The sequence below is a fragment of the Sitodiplosis mosellana genome, unplaced genomic scaffold, assembly GCF_009176505.1.
Source record: "Sitodiplosis mosellana isolate CC-2019 unplaced genomic scaffold, AAFC_SMos_1.0 Smas_scaffold_1, whole genome shotgun sequence".
Taxonomy (NCBI): domain Eukaryota; kingdom Metazoa; phylum Arthropoda; class Insecta; order Diptera; family Cecidomyiidae; genus Sitodiplosis; species Sitodiplosis mosellana.
The window spans coordinates 5140168-5152625 of record NW_022595244.1 but is presented as its reverse complement, the minus strand read 5'-3'; the positions used below and the strand labels follow the sequence as shown (position 1 = coordinate 5152625).

The following is a 12458-nucleotide window of genomic DNA, read 5'->3' as shown; positions in this document are numbered from 1 at the left end:
CCTCCTTTTTTGAGCACATTTTGGGCATTAAATAGTGGAATGGTGTTAGATGCCAATTTCCACGTGAAGCGAATATTTTTTAAGCGAAACAAGGGTAAGTAGAGCAAACAGAACAAAAAGTAACTTTGTTCCTTCATACTAATTTATTTGTTGTCATTAGTCAGGAAAAGATACATGTAACAATTCAAACAAAAACATGTTTTAATTTTTCACAATCAGTCGATTCATAATAATAAGTTGATAATCTCAAAATGAGGGGGATGAATATTGTCAACAATGATATTGATTGAACGATATCCAGAAAAGCGGTATCGTTGTCAATGTTCAATGTCCATTGTTCGTAAAACATTGGTTATGTATTGATTCCATTTGCAATCTTATGCATGTGACAGGGTCTTAATATTTTCTCTCGTTCAATCGATTGGTCAGTTTTTGGCGCGTACACACAAACACCACTGTATACTTATGCGACGCTTTTCGCACTTAGCACACTATAAGTTGAAGCGAGACAACGCAATACGCGCGTTTACTGTCGAACGCCGTGCGACGTATTATAATTTCAAAACGAAAGAATTCAGTGCAAATCAAACTGTCATCTGCGTCGTCCATTACGCGAATGTCTTAATCGTACATCGTCGTTGAATAATAATTTTCTGATCTATTTTACCAGGAAAAAAAGTCTATTGTTGATGCAGTTTACCGAATCAAAAAAAACAGTGAAAAACAGCCAAACTAACCATCAAAAGCTGTTTGCAAAATGGGTCGCAGAAAAATGAAGAAGAAGATGCCACCGGCAAAGAAGACTGCATCACCAAAAGGTTCGTCGGAAAGAAAATCGCTCAAAGTCACCAGCCTGAATGATAAATGTCTGCTCAAAATTTGCGCGTATTTGGAAATTGATGATTTGGCACATTTGGCAGCATCGTGCAAACGTTTCATCCCGGTTTGTATGGAAATATTTGAGAAACAATACCAAAAGATGCACTTTCCGATTCGAGTGTACGAAATTTACGATGAGGACAAATTCGAGCGCTATGAAAATATGTTCACCTACTTCGGCAAATTCATCAAAAAATTGCGTGTGGAATTCGATTCGTCCGATCATCGTGACAATAAAGACATGCATAATTTAATAGTTGAATACTGCAGCGCCACACTCACCGAACTCCATTTCATTGAGATGGATAAACGCATGGCAATCTACAGAAGGTTCCCGCGACTGACTCATTTAACGCTCACACAGTGTCATTTGAGTGCAACGGTTTCGCATTTCGAGAAATGGTGTCCAAATTTGCGTTCGTTGGAGCTTGAAATGGTTCAATCCGTTACCAACACGGCGTGCATCGAACGACCACTACCAAAGTTGGAACATTTTGGGCTTGTGAGTGTAAATTGATTTTCTAAAGCTAGTCTGTGTTCATTATTTGGCAGAAAAAATTGATCAAAAAATTCACTGTGTGAAAAAAAATAATTTCAAACAAAAAAATGTCTAAACTTTCAGGTGAATTTCATCGACTGCAATTTCAGCAACAAAAATGTTCGTCGCTTCATCAAAAACAATCCGCAATTGAAAGGGTTGCGACTATGTCGTGACATTTTCGGAATGGCACTCAAAATCACCACCGAATACATTTCGTACATCGATCAAATGTTGCCAAATTTGGAGGCACTGGATGTGATTTACACTCACCGATCAGCTCCGCCGGCATGTGTCCATTCGAACAACATTCCACCGAAATTCAGCAATCTAAAATGTTTGCAGATGACGTGTCGATCGGCTGACACTTTATCAGCATTTATGATACCCAGCAAACTAATCGAAAAACTCAGTGTTGATATCGAACAAGGGGCCAGCGAATCAAACCTTGGGTACATCATGAATTGCAAAGAGTTGAAATCACTCACTTGGTGTTTGAACAAAGAGAACGAGGTCAAAAATGTCTTCAAACTGTCCAAAAACCCGGCTCCATTACCCAGATTGACTGATCTCAAGCTGTACGTGGTTTATGGTTTAAACGAAAAAAGTCACAAGCGATGTCAAGTGCTGATTAGTATCATTGATTTCATGGTTCATCACAAGCAACTCAATTCCATTGTTGTCGGATTCCAAATGACAGACAACAACAAAAAGTTTCAACGTGCTGAAATTGCTTGCTGTGAAAATTGCTCGAAATTTGTTGACACCGACCAAGAATCAAGCGACGATAATAGTGATGGTGATGAGGAAGCCGAAAACTCAACACCACCCAAAAATGTGGCCGATTTAGGTGAAATTTTGCACCCCTTCACAACAGTGGTCGAACACAAATTCAACGGTGCATGGAAAGCAACATTCTACATACATAAAATGCCAAACAAATTGATACCTGTGATCGAAGACGTCTTCATATGTGTTGCATTCAAAAAGAATCTCATCAACTAAATTATATCATTCCTTTTCATCTGTTTTTATTTTAAGTCTTCATTATTATTATTATTACACACACACACACACATTTTCTATATCTATTTTCCTACTACATAGTCATCAACGGTATTTTTTTTCCTTTCGCTTGAACATGTTATTTCATATTCATTTTATTCCGTCATTTGTTCAACATCCAAAGTTACACCGATTTAGTATAATGGCTTCATTGTCTGGTACACTACGCCGCTATTTTGTGTCAATAAACATTTCGTTGGCTTCAAAAATAAACTTACATCGAAATGTCGATACATAAACAATTCATCGTGTATTTGTTCACTTTCCTTCTCTAAATTGAATTGCTTTTTTCCTTTTGTCCTACCTAATAGCAAACTTCGTGTCGTGCATGTGGTTCTATTGACACGCACATTTGGTAACAATCATGCCACGGTACTTTTTAATCGAAAAATTATTTTCACTTTGTTCGTACAGCAGTTTTACGGGTTGTAATTTGGATGGTGCACAGCAAGGCTTTGGTATGGTATGACTTATCATTAGATGAGCTAACTCCTGAAGAACTGCATGACGGGTCACTTCGACATGATGAGAAAACGGAAAATCACAAGATCCAGCACAATAATAGGCTTCATAGCCAGCCGGCGCAAAAATCCAATCATCAAATCGTAATTGCTTGAATGTGATGTACAACGTATGTCTTGAGCACCCTTTAAAACTGGTCGATTTCTTTGGGTGCAACAAATGATTTACTCGTGACGATGATTTCGAATTTTTCGGCTTCTTCGGCTTCAAGGAGCGGGTACTACGCTTCGAACGGCGGTGCTGTTAAAAGATAAAAGTAAAAATTGTTTTTTTTTTAATTTTAAGATTGAAGTTGTGTTTAGGTCATTTCTTACCGTGGTAGCACTGGGCAATTGCTTTAGAGACCCGTGCTTCAAAACATGACCGTTCGTTTCGTTATTTTCGAAGTAGGCAGTAATGAATGGCAAACGTTCTCCATCCGTATAGCTCAGCAGATAGTTCACACTGATGGATGGAGTGTCAAGATGACCCAATTCATTTTCATATTCAACTGTTATGTACAGCATATTGTTTGACTTTTTCTCGGTCAACCATTCCCTGAACGTTGATGTGGTATTGATTTGAATCCATCCTTCGAAGCCGACGGTCGTTTCGGCCGTTTGAATCGCATGTAACTCTTTAACACTAAATCAATAATACCAGACAATAGACAATGATATTTGTTTCGAAACCCACCAGAAATGTACAGTTCTACATATATATTGAAAAGGACTTACCCATTCGGAAAAGTTAGCGCATAAATAGTAATCACGCATGGATTCGAAGCAAAATGTTTTTCCGGCAGTTGTCGTTTAAATAGATGCAATTCACTCATCATTAGCTCGATTCCATTTAAATGTGCCCCAGATAGATCGAACGATAAGCGAGTTTCATTTTCAGGATTTGGAAATGCATTACCTAGAGTGTGTTGTTAAGAATTCAAGAACAATATTAAAAAAAATGTCTATGTATCAGAGATCAGAGCGTATTTTGAGCTGATGTCAGCAGCATTTTACAGTATAAAAACGGAATCCAACAAGGTATCTAGCCATTGGCGATCACATTTTTATACTGCAAATGAGTTAAAACAACTCAACGCATACTCGTCAGTAGCTGATATCAGCAACTGATGTTAGTTAGTGCTGATGACATCAGCTCATAGCACGCTCTACTATGTACTTAGTGCCTCTTTGCCGCATTACTTACGATTATTCATAAATGTCATAATAGTGTCACTCAGTTCGATGATTCTATCATGTTCATCGGTGAATCCGTCGTTTTCCTCATTCAACCGATTTTGCTTGAGGTGTAATCGTTCATCTTCGTCTTCACTCAACCGCTCATAGATTTTCCATAAAAATTTTGGCACCGATTTATGCGATTTCCTGTAACTTTTTCGATCGGTCATTAGCATCGATGGAACTTTCATTTCTTAGGTTTGGACACTCAGACTCTGAGTTGATGATTTTTTTTTTCATTGAACTTACCTTGCAGTTGATCGATTGTGATGAACTTTATGGTGAAAGTGTTCACGCTTTGGCAGTCCAACCATTTCCAGAATATGGCTTCTGATACGCTGAATGTCGGCTCGTGGAATATTTTTCTTCTTAATCGTCTGATCAATCCCATTATCACCATACAGCCCAGAAAAACCGAGCACAATCTCACCATACATTTGGAATGTAATTATAATTAACGTCCAAAAAACCATAGAACTTGTTCCAAACATATTTTCTTTGCATTCAATTCAAAAGTGTGTTGAAAAACTTCGTCAATTTTTTTCTCAGAAAAATGTCGGTTGCTTCTTCGATTACTCTATTGTAGCTATCACTCTTGGTCTCCTGGTTTGTTTGGCTGTGATGTAAGTAGTTTCACAGACAAAAGAGTACTAAATTGGCTCATGGTTCAGGCTGCTCTATATAACGAACATTTTCATTACACTTGTACGAGCAATAGCACCATCTCGCATACCGTTGTGACAAACATTTTGCTTATTATTATGCACATTTGTAGCCTGATATACTTACAGTTAATCCGTTTGAAAAATAATCATATTTTCAAAAAGTTCCGATTATGCATAGTTTTTAATGACCAAATCCTCATATTTGCAACACTTTACCTGCTCCGTATAGATTAAACTCTCGAACCAAAGGTCAAAAGGCAAAATAAGTTAAAAAAATGCGTGCGTTTTAACTGTTTGAAATGTGTTCTTGTACCAGTTTATTTATGATATTTTTTAGTAAATGTTGGAAACACAATATTCAGTAAATATTCATAAAGGGGCCTCTAAAAATGCGTGTGGCTTTTCCAAGAACAAATTCTACGGTGTCTCTTTGCCTTACAATAAAAAGATATTCTTTGTTTGTTTTTTTCCCCAATGTTTTTGCACACATATATTTTGCAATTGTTTTCTTTTTATGTGGAATTTAGTGTGAGGGATTTTTATTTGCAGTATATTTGGTTCGTATTTTATTTTTAGAAGTAAACTATTTCATTAACAATTTTTTTTCTCAAATATTTTTTTTCATCTCTTCTGAAAGAACTCGAAAAATGATCCAAAACAATTTTTATATATTTAGAATTGGGCAAATACATACGGACTTGTTTTTTTTTCTTTTATTGTTGCATAAACTATTTTTCACTTTGCGTTTTGTTTGTTGAGTAAAATTGTGTGCAAAATGAATGTTGTTCTACTATATCTTTATCAGTTGAAATATCGACAATGTTTAGCAGTAAAATGATTTTAAAAACGGGGCGAGAATAGAAACAATTTAAAAAAGACCACAGTATTGAGTGTTCGTATGCTGTGGAGCACAGATCAATTGAGATTGATGCAATTCCCATTTTCGGTGGCTTTTGTTTATTCAAGTAAATTTATGTCAAGTAATTGTCGTTGGCACCATCATCGGTGCTCTCATTTTCATCCACATCGGCATCGTTTGGCATCTCGGGAACGCGAATATTCGATAAGAAATCGCGCATCGCGTCCACAACGGATGTTAATGAATTCCGGAGCTCGATGAATGGCTGATTCAGTTCGTTGTTTGTAGCAGCAACTGTAGTGCAAAAGAGAATAAATTGAATTTATTTCTTCGTATTTTCCAAGGCGTTTTCTGAATCATATCCACTTACCGTTGTCAATTTCATCAATAAGTCTTAGTTCATCCATAAGGTGTTGATCATGTGCAACATTTTCATCCCATGCAACGGCCGGGTCTCGATTCGGATCAGCATTCCGAGCACCTGGTACACCCGGTATGGCTTCTGGTGCAACAAATCGGCCACCTTGTACATTGAAATTTGGTAAAAGCGATTGGAAAAACATTGACAATGGCGAAGCATCTGGCAGCAGGCGTGATTGCGGTGTCAATGTCGGCTTTGCATAAATATTGATTGAATCAAGCGGTGGAAGGGGATCGTACATCACAATTGGTTCAGTTTCTTGATTGATGAACGGTGCCAATGGCACCTTCTCTTTAAAATCAGACAGAATAATGTGGCGCAAAATTGGTCTCGGTGGTGTTTTGTACCTGAAATACCAAGAAAATGATGGTACAGAATGGCGAAAAAAAGAATGGATTTGAAACAAAAGTTAGGAGAAAAAGGGTGAATATCTTATTTTGAGAAGATCAAATAGGCAAATGAACGTTTTTTTTTTCAAATTACCGTTGACTTCTCTTGGTGCTGTACTCATTTACAATCGCATCTTTTTCATCTACTCGATCCAGCACCGTGTTCACGTTGCGTGACAACCAAGGTAAAATGTCTGTATCACGCCAAACAGTCTTTGAACGTGATACATAAAGTGATGTGAGCTGCTGCAAAGCCGCTGGTTGACTGTGAACAATTCATCAGATTAATATCAGTTATTTTCAATATAATAAACAAATAAATTTATCCCAAATAAAATATGAATTACTTGTCATATGCTGAAGACGAAATGTATTTGTGTGAATTGGCACGAGAGTCAACTTGCACCGATAGCGCATCCAGCAACGGTTTAACCACACCAGGGAACATGAGGACTGCATATTGTATTGCTTTGTCAGCCAAATCCAAATTGCCATTTTTATTTAAATAAAACAGTGCCAGTGCATATGAGTAGGCCATATTTGGCAGTTGTGATAAATTGTTTGAACTCTCCAGTTCGTCGTACAGCTGCACCAGCCATTCATATTGTTTGGCTCGTAAGGCATAATAGTCAATGACTAAAATCATGGCCAGCGGATCATTTATGGGATCAAATGTTAGAATCAACTTGGCCACCTCCAAAGCAGTGCGGGCACAAGCCCGTCCCTCCAAGTATTGAGCATGTTTGAATAGAACAATGAACAGTGCACGATTCTCTTGCCGGCGATAATCAAGTCGTGAATTGCCAGTGGTCAAACTGAACGATGAGTGAAATGCCGATTCCAATGCCAATATTGCGTGTTCGATGAGTTCAGATGCCATGGCATGATCTTCGGACATTTTGCACAGTTCACTCATTTGAATCAACGAGTCCACGTGATACGGCTGTTGATTGATAATTTTGATGATATTATCTGAGTCCATGCTCTCGACGGCAGCCAAGAATTTCTGTTGCAATTGACGATAAGTCACACTATGCTCAAACACAAACCACTGCACTCCTTTGGCTGGGTTCAACCGGTTGGATGCACCGCGACTACAGGTCGATTCATCTGTTTCATTCGATTTCGAATAGTCAATAACCATCGAAAGACCCGTTTTTGTGGCTGGTGGCCAATTATCTTTCGGTGTCACCAACCATGTCGATTTGAATATTCGCCCACCACGGCCATTTCGACGATCATTTGAACTGCAAACATAACAAAAGCGATTGTTCATAAAGAAGTACTAACTACTCAAAGATAAATCTTGATGATGTAATCATTCTCTTTCTCAGAAATGAAATGTGATTAAAACGTTTCTTGGAAATTAAATGCAATCAACTGAAATAAACAAATCAAAAACGATTTACAAATCACTTTGAAATCAAATTCACTTACTGTTTCAACTGAACCACTTTGCTGCCAAACATTCGTTTCATTTCAAACGATGGATTCAAGTTTTTATGCTGAATCGAAAGCAACGCCTTGGTTGATAACAAGTTCGTGTTGCTGGCAGCCGATTGGTTTGCTGGAAGCGGTGTATTCTCATCGTTAATCGTGTGATAATGAAAGCTCTTGAAGGTGCGAGCAAGTTCATCGACCTACGCAAAATCCAATGTAAACAAACACATCTTCTTTTTATTATGACTGACACAAAAATCACGGTGATACATTAAAGTAAAACACATTTGCTGCCATGCATAAGCACCTCGCACGAATATATGTGTGAATATAAAAATAGAACCAAAAAAACACATTTTCATACGTACATCAGCATTATCTTCGCTACTCCGATGATATCCACTATGTTTTCCACTGCGTTTCTTGCGCTTCTTACGTTTCTTCTTTATGTCCGGATTTGGTGTAGCGGTCGAATTGTGTTCGGTTTCATTGTCATCCTCTTTCACTTCACTTTCCGACATCGACTGTTGGAACTGCAAACATTCAAAACAAATAATTACGCATTGGAAAAAAAATTGACTCTAAAATAACACACGTCCGATTAATTTCATTGTGAACCGACGACCAAAAAAGAACATATTTTAATTGCGACGTTGTATTATTATTTGGTTCGCTCTTCTACGGTAGATGTTTCGTGCGCATGATAAATATTGCACAACAATAACAAAAACAACAACAATAACATCAGCTGAGTGCTGCCTGTACATTATAATCAAACACAAATAATCGTAACCAAATAAAAAATGCCATAGAAAATGAACGATTCGGTGACGATAATGCCAAATTAATTTTAATTTGAATAAAAAGGTGCGTGAATAATTACCAAATCGTATCGATTTCCATCAAATTGCTTCTTACGAGCTCCGCTGCTGCCAATGAAACTGTTGTCATTATCGAGATCGGAGGCGTCTTGCTCGCGAACTTCCAAATCATTGTCGCCATGCAACTTCTTCAAAACACGTGAGGACATCTTTATCGCATTGCCTTTTGTTCTGGCACATCCAAAATCCCAAACACCCTGATTGTTTCGTTCCCAATATTTTTAGGTCAACCAATGACACGGTGACACTCTTAATATGTCAATTCCGTTCTGGAGCTTCACACTTTTACCCAACACTTTGTGCACTTGTTTACAAATTGAAATCGTATGAGTGCACTACCTTTCTTTCGGTCACAATAGTAATTAACCTTTTTTCAGTAAATTCCACTTAATCCTGCTAGTTAGAAATTCTACTAAATAACAATAATATTCTTAGTCGAGCATATGGTTTTTTCTCTCCGTTTTCATCGATAATTTCTGACAAAAATAATTTTTCACTGACAAAATGACACGAAAAATGTATGTGTTCACTGTTCGAATGCTTTTAATAAGCTTGTAAATTTTCTCCAAAGAATTTTCGCTTTTGATGCGTTTCCCCGTAAATCAATGTGTGTTTTTCCTTCAGTCAGAAACATCGACTGCAAATATAGATGAAATTGATGACAAAAGACTAAAAAAGAAACTCACACACCATCAAAACCAAAGAGATCCAGTTCATCACGACTGTTGTCTCGTTCGTTCGTATGCAGGCTCTTATGATTTGTTCACTCTATAAATAACATGATATCAGTACAAACGACTCTACATGCAGTGAATCGAGTGTCGGTGGCTGCGCGGCACAATACGTGCAAATTACGACATGAAAACATTTCAATCATTTACCTTTTGTCAAAAATCTAACTCACAGTGTGTTTGACCGTAGCGCCATCTCTTGACGGTCGACAAAAACAAACAAATTTTAGTACACAAATTTGAATGATGTGAAATTTTTGGTTTAAAATTATCTTATCAGTGGAAAAATACAGCTCTTTGTAATTCATCAAATCGATTTTATTGGTTTGAAAAAAATATCTGCAAATTCGTCACATTCAAAGTCAATTTTCATCACTTTGTTGCAAATTTGGTTTCGATTATGCTTTTGCCACAGCCGAATTGTCTTCGATCCATTTTTTGTGTGAAAATACTTTTGTGTAAAGATTCGGAAGTTTTTCGGGACCCCTTGTTGTAGCCAAACCATAAAGTATATTATTTGCAACCAACGGGTTGCCTTCACAGCCAGGATTAAAGCTATATCCTTGGTTGTTCACCGTGCAAATAATATCGGTGATATTGTAAGGGGGTCGATCACGATAAAACGTTTTGCCGTATAGGTTTTTGCATTCATCCATTGGAATCATCGAGGTTTTGTGGTAATGTAATTGATCATCTTTGTATACTATTGGAAAGTGGTCAGCAACCTAGACAAAATATAAATCAATATTTTTTCGCATAATTTTACTCATCTTAAATTGTAGTTTGCTTCATCGACTTACTGGTTTGAGGGCAAAATCGAAACCACTCGATAGAAGGATTCCGTCAAACACGTCTCCATTCGTTGGAAGTGCAATTGGTTGAACATTAGCAGAAAATTCAATTTTTCGTCTTACTCGTACCAACGCAACATCGTGATGTATTTCACCAAAAACAAATTCTTTCGGGATTTTTATTTCGGAAATTAATCGTTTGTGCTGCACATTACGAGTATTCGTTGTGCCAAGATATATGACCAATTTATTCAGCTTTTCGACATATTGGTGAGTGGCTTGGGCACTACTTAAAATGTACCATTCATTCAGGATAGCACCACCGCATATAGGATGACGGTTTGGATAATATAAGAGAACTTGATATTTGAAATCACCTTCTTTCACATCAGTTCCTTCAAGTACATCTTTGCCAGTTGATGGAGCTGCAAACGCCAATACAAAACACACAACCGCGAATAGAGCACGATTCATTTTAAAATAAATCACTTGTTCAATTGTAGCTCCTTAAAATACACTTGATTTTATACCTCTGGTTCACGGCGGTTCTACACGCATTGTAACAATAAACATACATTGGATTTTTTTAAAATTCCTAAAGATTATACTGATTTTAATTGATTATCAGAAAATGACGTTGGACGTTGACTCTCCACTCTCTAGACTGTTGTTTGGAAAATACTTGAAAGTGCCCACTTATATCTACAATGTATGAGACGTAAGTATTAAATGAAAGTTGAGTGATACGCGGCAACTCTTGTTAGAATGCTACACGTTGTTCTTTGTATGAAGATTTAGACAAGAGAATTCGATAATCTGCCAACAAAACACACTTCAAATATATTTGCAATCGGTAGCTAGTCGAAATGACTATTGAATTTGATTGTGAAATATCGATTGAATTCATACATTTGTTTCCAGATAAATTCAATTTGAAACAATAACAAGACAAAAAACGAATGACTGTAGGATAAGTAGGCTTATCAAATGGAATCAGTAAAATTATAGTAACCATTGTAATGTAATAAATCAGTTTTATGCTATTAGTCCTAAAATAAAGACTTATATTTAGCTAATTCTCTACATGACAATATTTATTATCAACGTCGAGGGAAGAGACTTTTACTTGAATTTTCTCGATTAAATCGTGCCTTCTCAGAAATATTAAAAAATAATTTCAACAAAAAATTAATAAATTATTGATGTTTTTACAATTTGTTTGTGGTTTGTAGCAGAATAGCGAATATAAATAGAATTTGGATATGAAGCTCCTGTATTTTGAACGAAAGTTCGTATTCAATTTTCTGTCCAAAAGATTATTGTACGTTTCAAAGTGATAACTGTAAGTACTTCAAGATGAAGCGGTTTTTATTCGTCGTTTTGAGTTTAATTGTACTTACTTCACAAATAAAAACGGAAAAAATTCGTGGCATCAGCGCCATATGTATGAAAAGAAATGTTCACCTCATTCTGAAATGCGATACGATTTGTATACGTGCCTTTTTAAAACCTAAATTAAAACTAATGGAAACAACGTCTGTATTGTAATATGTATATGTTTATTGTCTTTTGCTATATCGTTTTTATTTATGAAGAAAAACTAACTTAGAAAAGAAGGAAAAATATGAAAAATAATTAATATTCCAATTATTAGAAAGACCTGCAGAATTCGTGTTCTATGTGCCAATTTGTTGTGTTTTTACGTTTTAACATGACCGGGAAAAAATCTCTTCCTGACGAATTAATCCACCGACTTTTGGTGTATTTTAAGGACCAGTCAGTGCTTAGACACTTTTGTAGATATGTATATTCGGAATCTTCGGAAAATTCAAACTCAAAAACAGTAAGTTGTTTGAATATAGTCATAATATGTTGAACCTTAGAACTTGAAATAGGACAAAAAGCTAACACTTCTAATTCAACCAAAAATGGAAAGTTTTTTGTGATTATTCCTTGATTTTCTATGAGTGAGTTTACAGCATCGGGCGTATACATCCGTAGTATTAGTGTTTTTATTGATTGAATTTTCGGAAACAAACCATCAAAATATTCGAACGGTT

The 12458-nt window shown here is 36.5% G+C and overlaps 4 protein-coding genes across 6 annotated transcripts; 1 reads left to right on the top strand and 3 right to left on the bottom strand.

Annotated features, from left to right (window-relative positions):
* Nucleotides 1-105: 105 nt before the first annotated feature.
* On the top strand, nucleotides 106-2724 carry LOC129568212 (uncharacterized). Its single transcript, XM_055445862.1, has 2 exons — nucleotides 106-1381; nucleotides 1502-2724. Exons 1-2 carry the CDS (start codon nucleotides 758-760, stop codon nucleotides 2420-2422), a joined length of 1545 nt encoding a protein of 514 aa, XP_055301837.1. The 5' UTR covers nucleotides 106-757; the 3' UTR covers nucleotides 2423-2724.
* A 30-nt stretch (nucleotides 2725-2754) lies between these two features.
* Nucleotides 2755-4658, bottom strand: LOC129577896 (protein 60A-like). Its single transcript, XM_055465727.1, has 5 exons — nucleotides 4471-4658; nucleotides 4190-4368; nucleotides 3721-3901; nucleotides 3319-3628; nucleotides 2755-3244 (listed from the first exon to the last, which is right to left on the bottom strand). Exons 1-5 carry the CDS (start codon nucleotides 4656-4658, stop codon nucleotides 2819-2821), a joined length of 1284 nt encoding a protein of 427 aa, XP_055321702.1. The 3' UTR covers nucleotides 2755-2818.
* Nucleotides 4659-5170: 512 nt separating this feature from the next.
* Nucleotides 5171-9778, bottom strand: LOC129568193 (transcription factor 25). Of its 3 annotated transcripts, none has more exons than XM_055445845.1 (8): nucleotides 9567-9742; nucleotides 8879-9513; nucleotides 8364-8528; nucleotides 7993-8195; nucleotides 6903-7802; nucleotides 6650-6820; nucleotides 6116-6513; nucleotides 5171-6039 (listed from the first exon to the last, which is right to left on the bottom strand). In XM_055445845.1, the coding sequence occupies exons 2-8, from the start codon at nucleotides 9023-9025 to the stop codon at nucleotides 5858-5860; spliced, it is 2166 nt and encodes a 721-aa protein (XP_055301820.1). In that variant the 5' UTR covers nucleotides 9026-9513; nucleotides 9567-9742; the 3' UTR covers nucleotides 5171-5857. The 3 variants fall into 3 exon arrangements, with proteins under 3 accessions (XP_055301820.1, XP_055301826.1, XP_055301813.1); XM_055445851.1 differs by having other exon boundaries at nucleotides 9669-9724; XM_055445838.1 differs by having other exon boundaries at nucleotides 8879-9778.
* A 125-nt stretch (nucleotides 9779-9903) lies between these two features.
* On the bottom strand, nucleotides 9904-11079 carry LOC129568222 (chymotrypsin-2-like). Its single transcript, XM_055445875.1, has 2 exons — nucleotides 10408-11079; nucleotides 9904-10332 (listed from the first exon to the last, which is right to left on the bottom strand). Exons 1-2 carry the CDS (start codon nucleotides 10870-10872, stop codon nucleotides 10006-10008), a joined length of 792 nt encoding a protein of 263 aa, XP_055301850.1. The 5' UTR covers nucleotides 10873-11079; the 3' UTR covers nucleotides 9904-10005.
* Nucleotides 11080-12458: the final 1379 nt, after the last annotated feature.

What these genes read in the sequence shown, in the direction of transcription:
- LOC129568212 (XM_055445862.1), top strand. Translation starts at nt 758, where the DNA reads ATGGGTCGCAGAAAAATGAAGAAGAAGATGCCACCGGCAAAGAAGACT. An exon ending in AGTTGGAACATTTTGGGCTT is followed by an intron (nt 1,382 to 1,501) that starts GTGAGTGTAAAT and finishes CTAAACTTTCAG; the next exon opens with GTGAATTTCATCGACTGCAA.
- LOC129577896 (XM_055465727.1), bottom strand. Translation starts at nt 4,658, where the DNA reads ATGTATGGTGAGATTGTGCTCGGTTTTTCTGGGCTGTATGGTGATAAT. An exon ending in TATGACATTTATGAATAATC is followed by an intron (nt 3,902 to 4,189) that starts GTAAGTAATGCG and finishes AACACACTCTAG; the next exon opens with GTAATGCATTTCCAAATCCT. An exon ending in GCGCTAACTTTTCCGAATGG is followed by an intron (nt 3,629 to 3,720) that starts GTAAGTCCTTTT and finishes TTATTGATTTAG; the next exon opens with TGTTAAAGAGTTACATGCGA.
- LOC129568193 (XM_055445838.1), bottom strand. Translation starts at nt 9,025, where the DNA reads ATGTCCTCACGTGTTTTGAAGAAGTTGCATGGCGACAATGATTTGGAA. An exon ending in AAAGTGGTTCAGTTGAAACA is followed by an intron (nt 7,803 to 7,992) that starts GTAAGTGAATTT and finishes TTATGTTTGCAG; the next exon opens with TTCAAATGATCGTCGAAATG. An exon ending in TCGTCTTCAGCATATGACAA is followed by an intron (nt 6,821 to 6,902) that starts GTAATTCATATT and finishes AATTGTTCACAG; the next exon opens with TCAACCAGCGGCTTTGCAGC.
- LOC129568222 (XM_055445875.1), bottom strand. Translation starts at nt 10,872, where the DNA reads ATGAATCGTGCTCTATTCGCGGTTGTGTGTTTTGTATTGGCGTTTGCA. An exon ending in TCGATTTTGCCCTCAAACCA is followed by an intron (nt 10,333 to 10,407) that starts GTAAGTCGATGA and finishes TATTTTGTCTAG; the next exon opens with GTTGCTGACCACTTTCCAAT.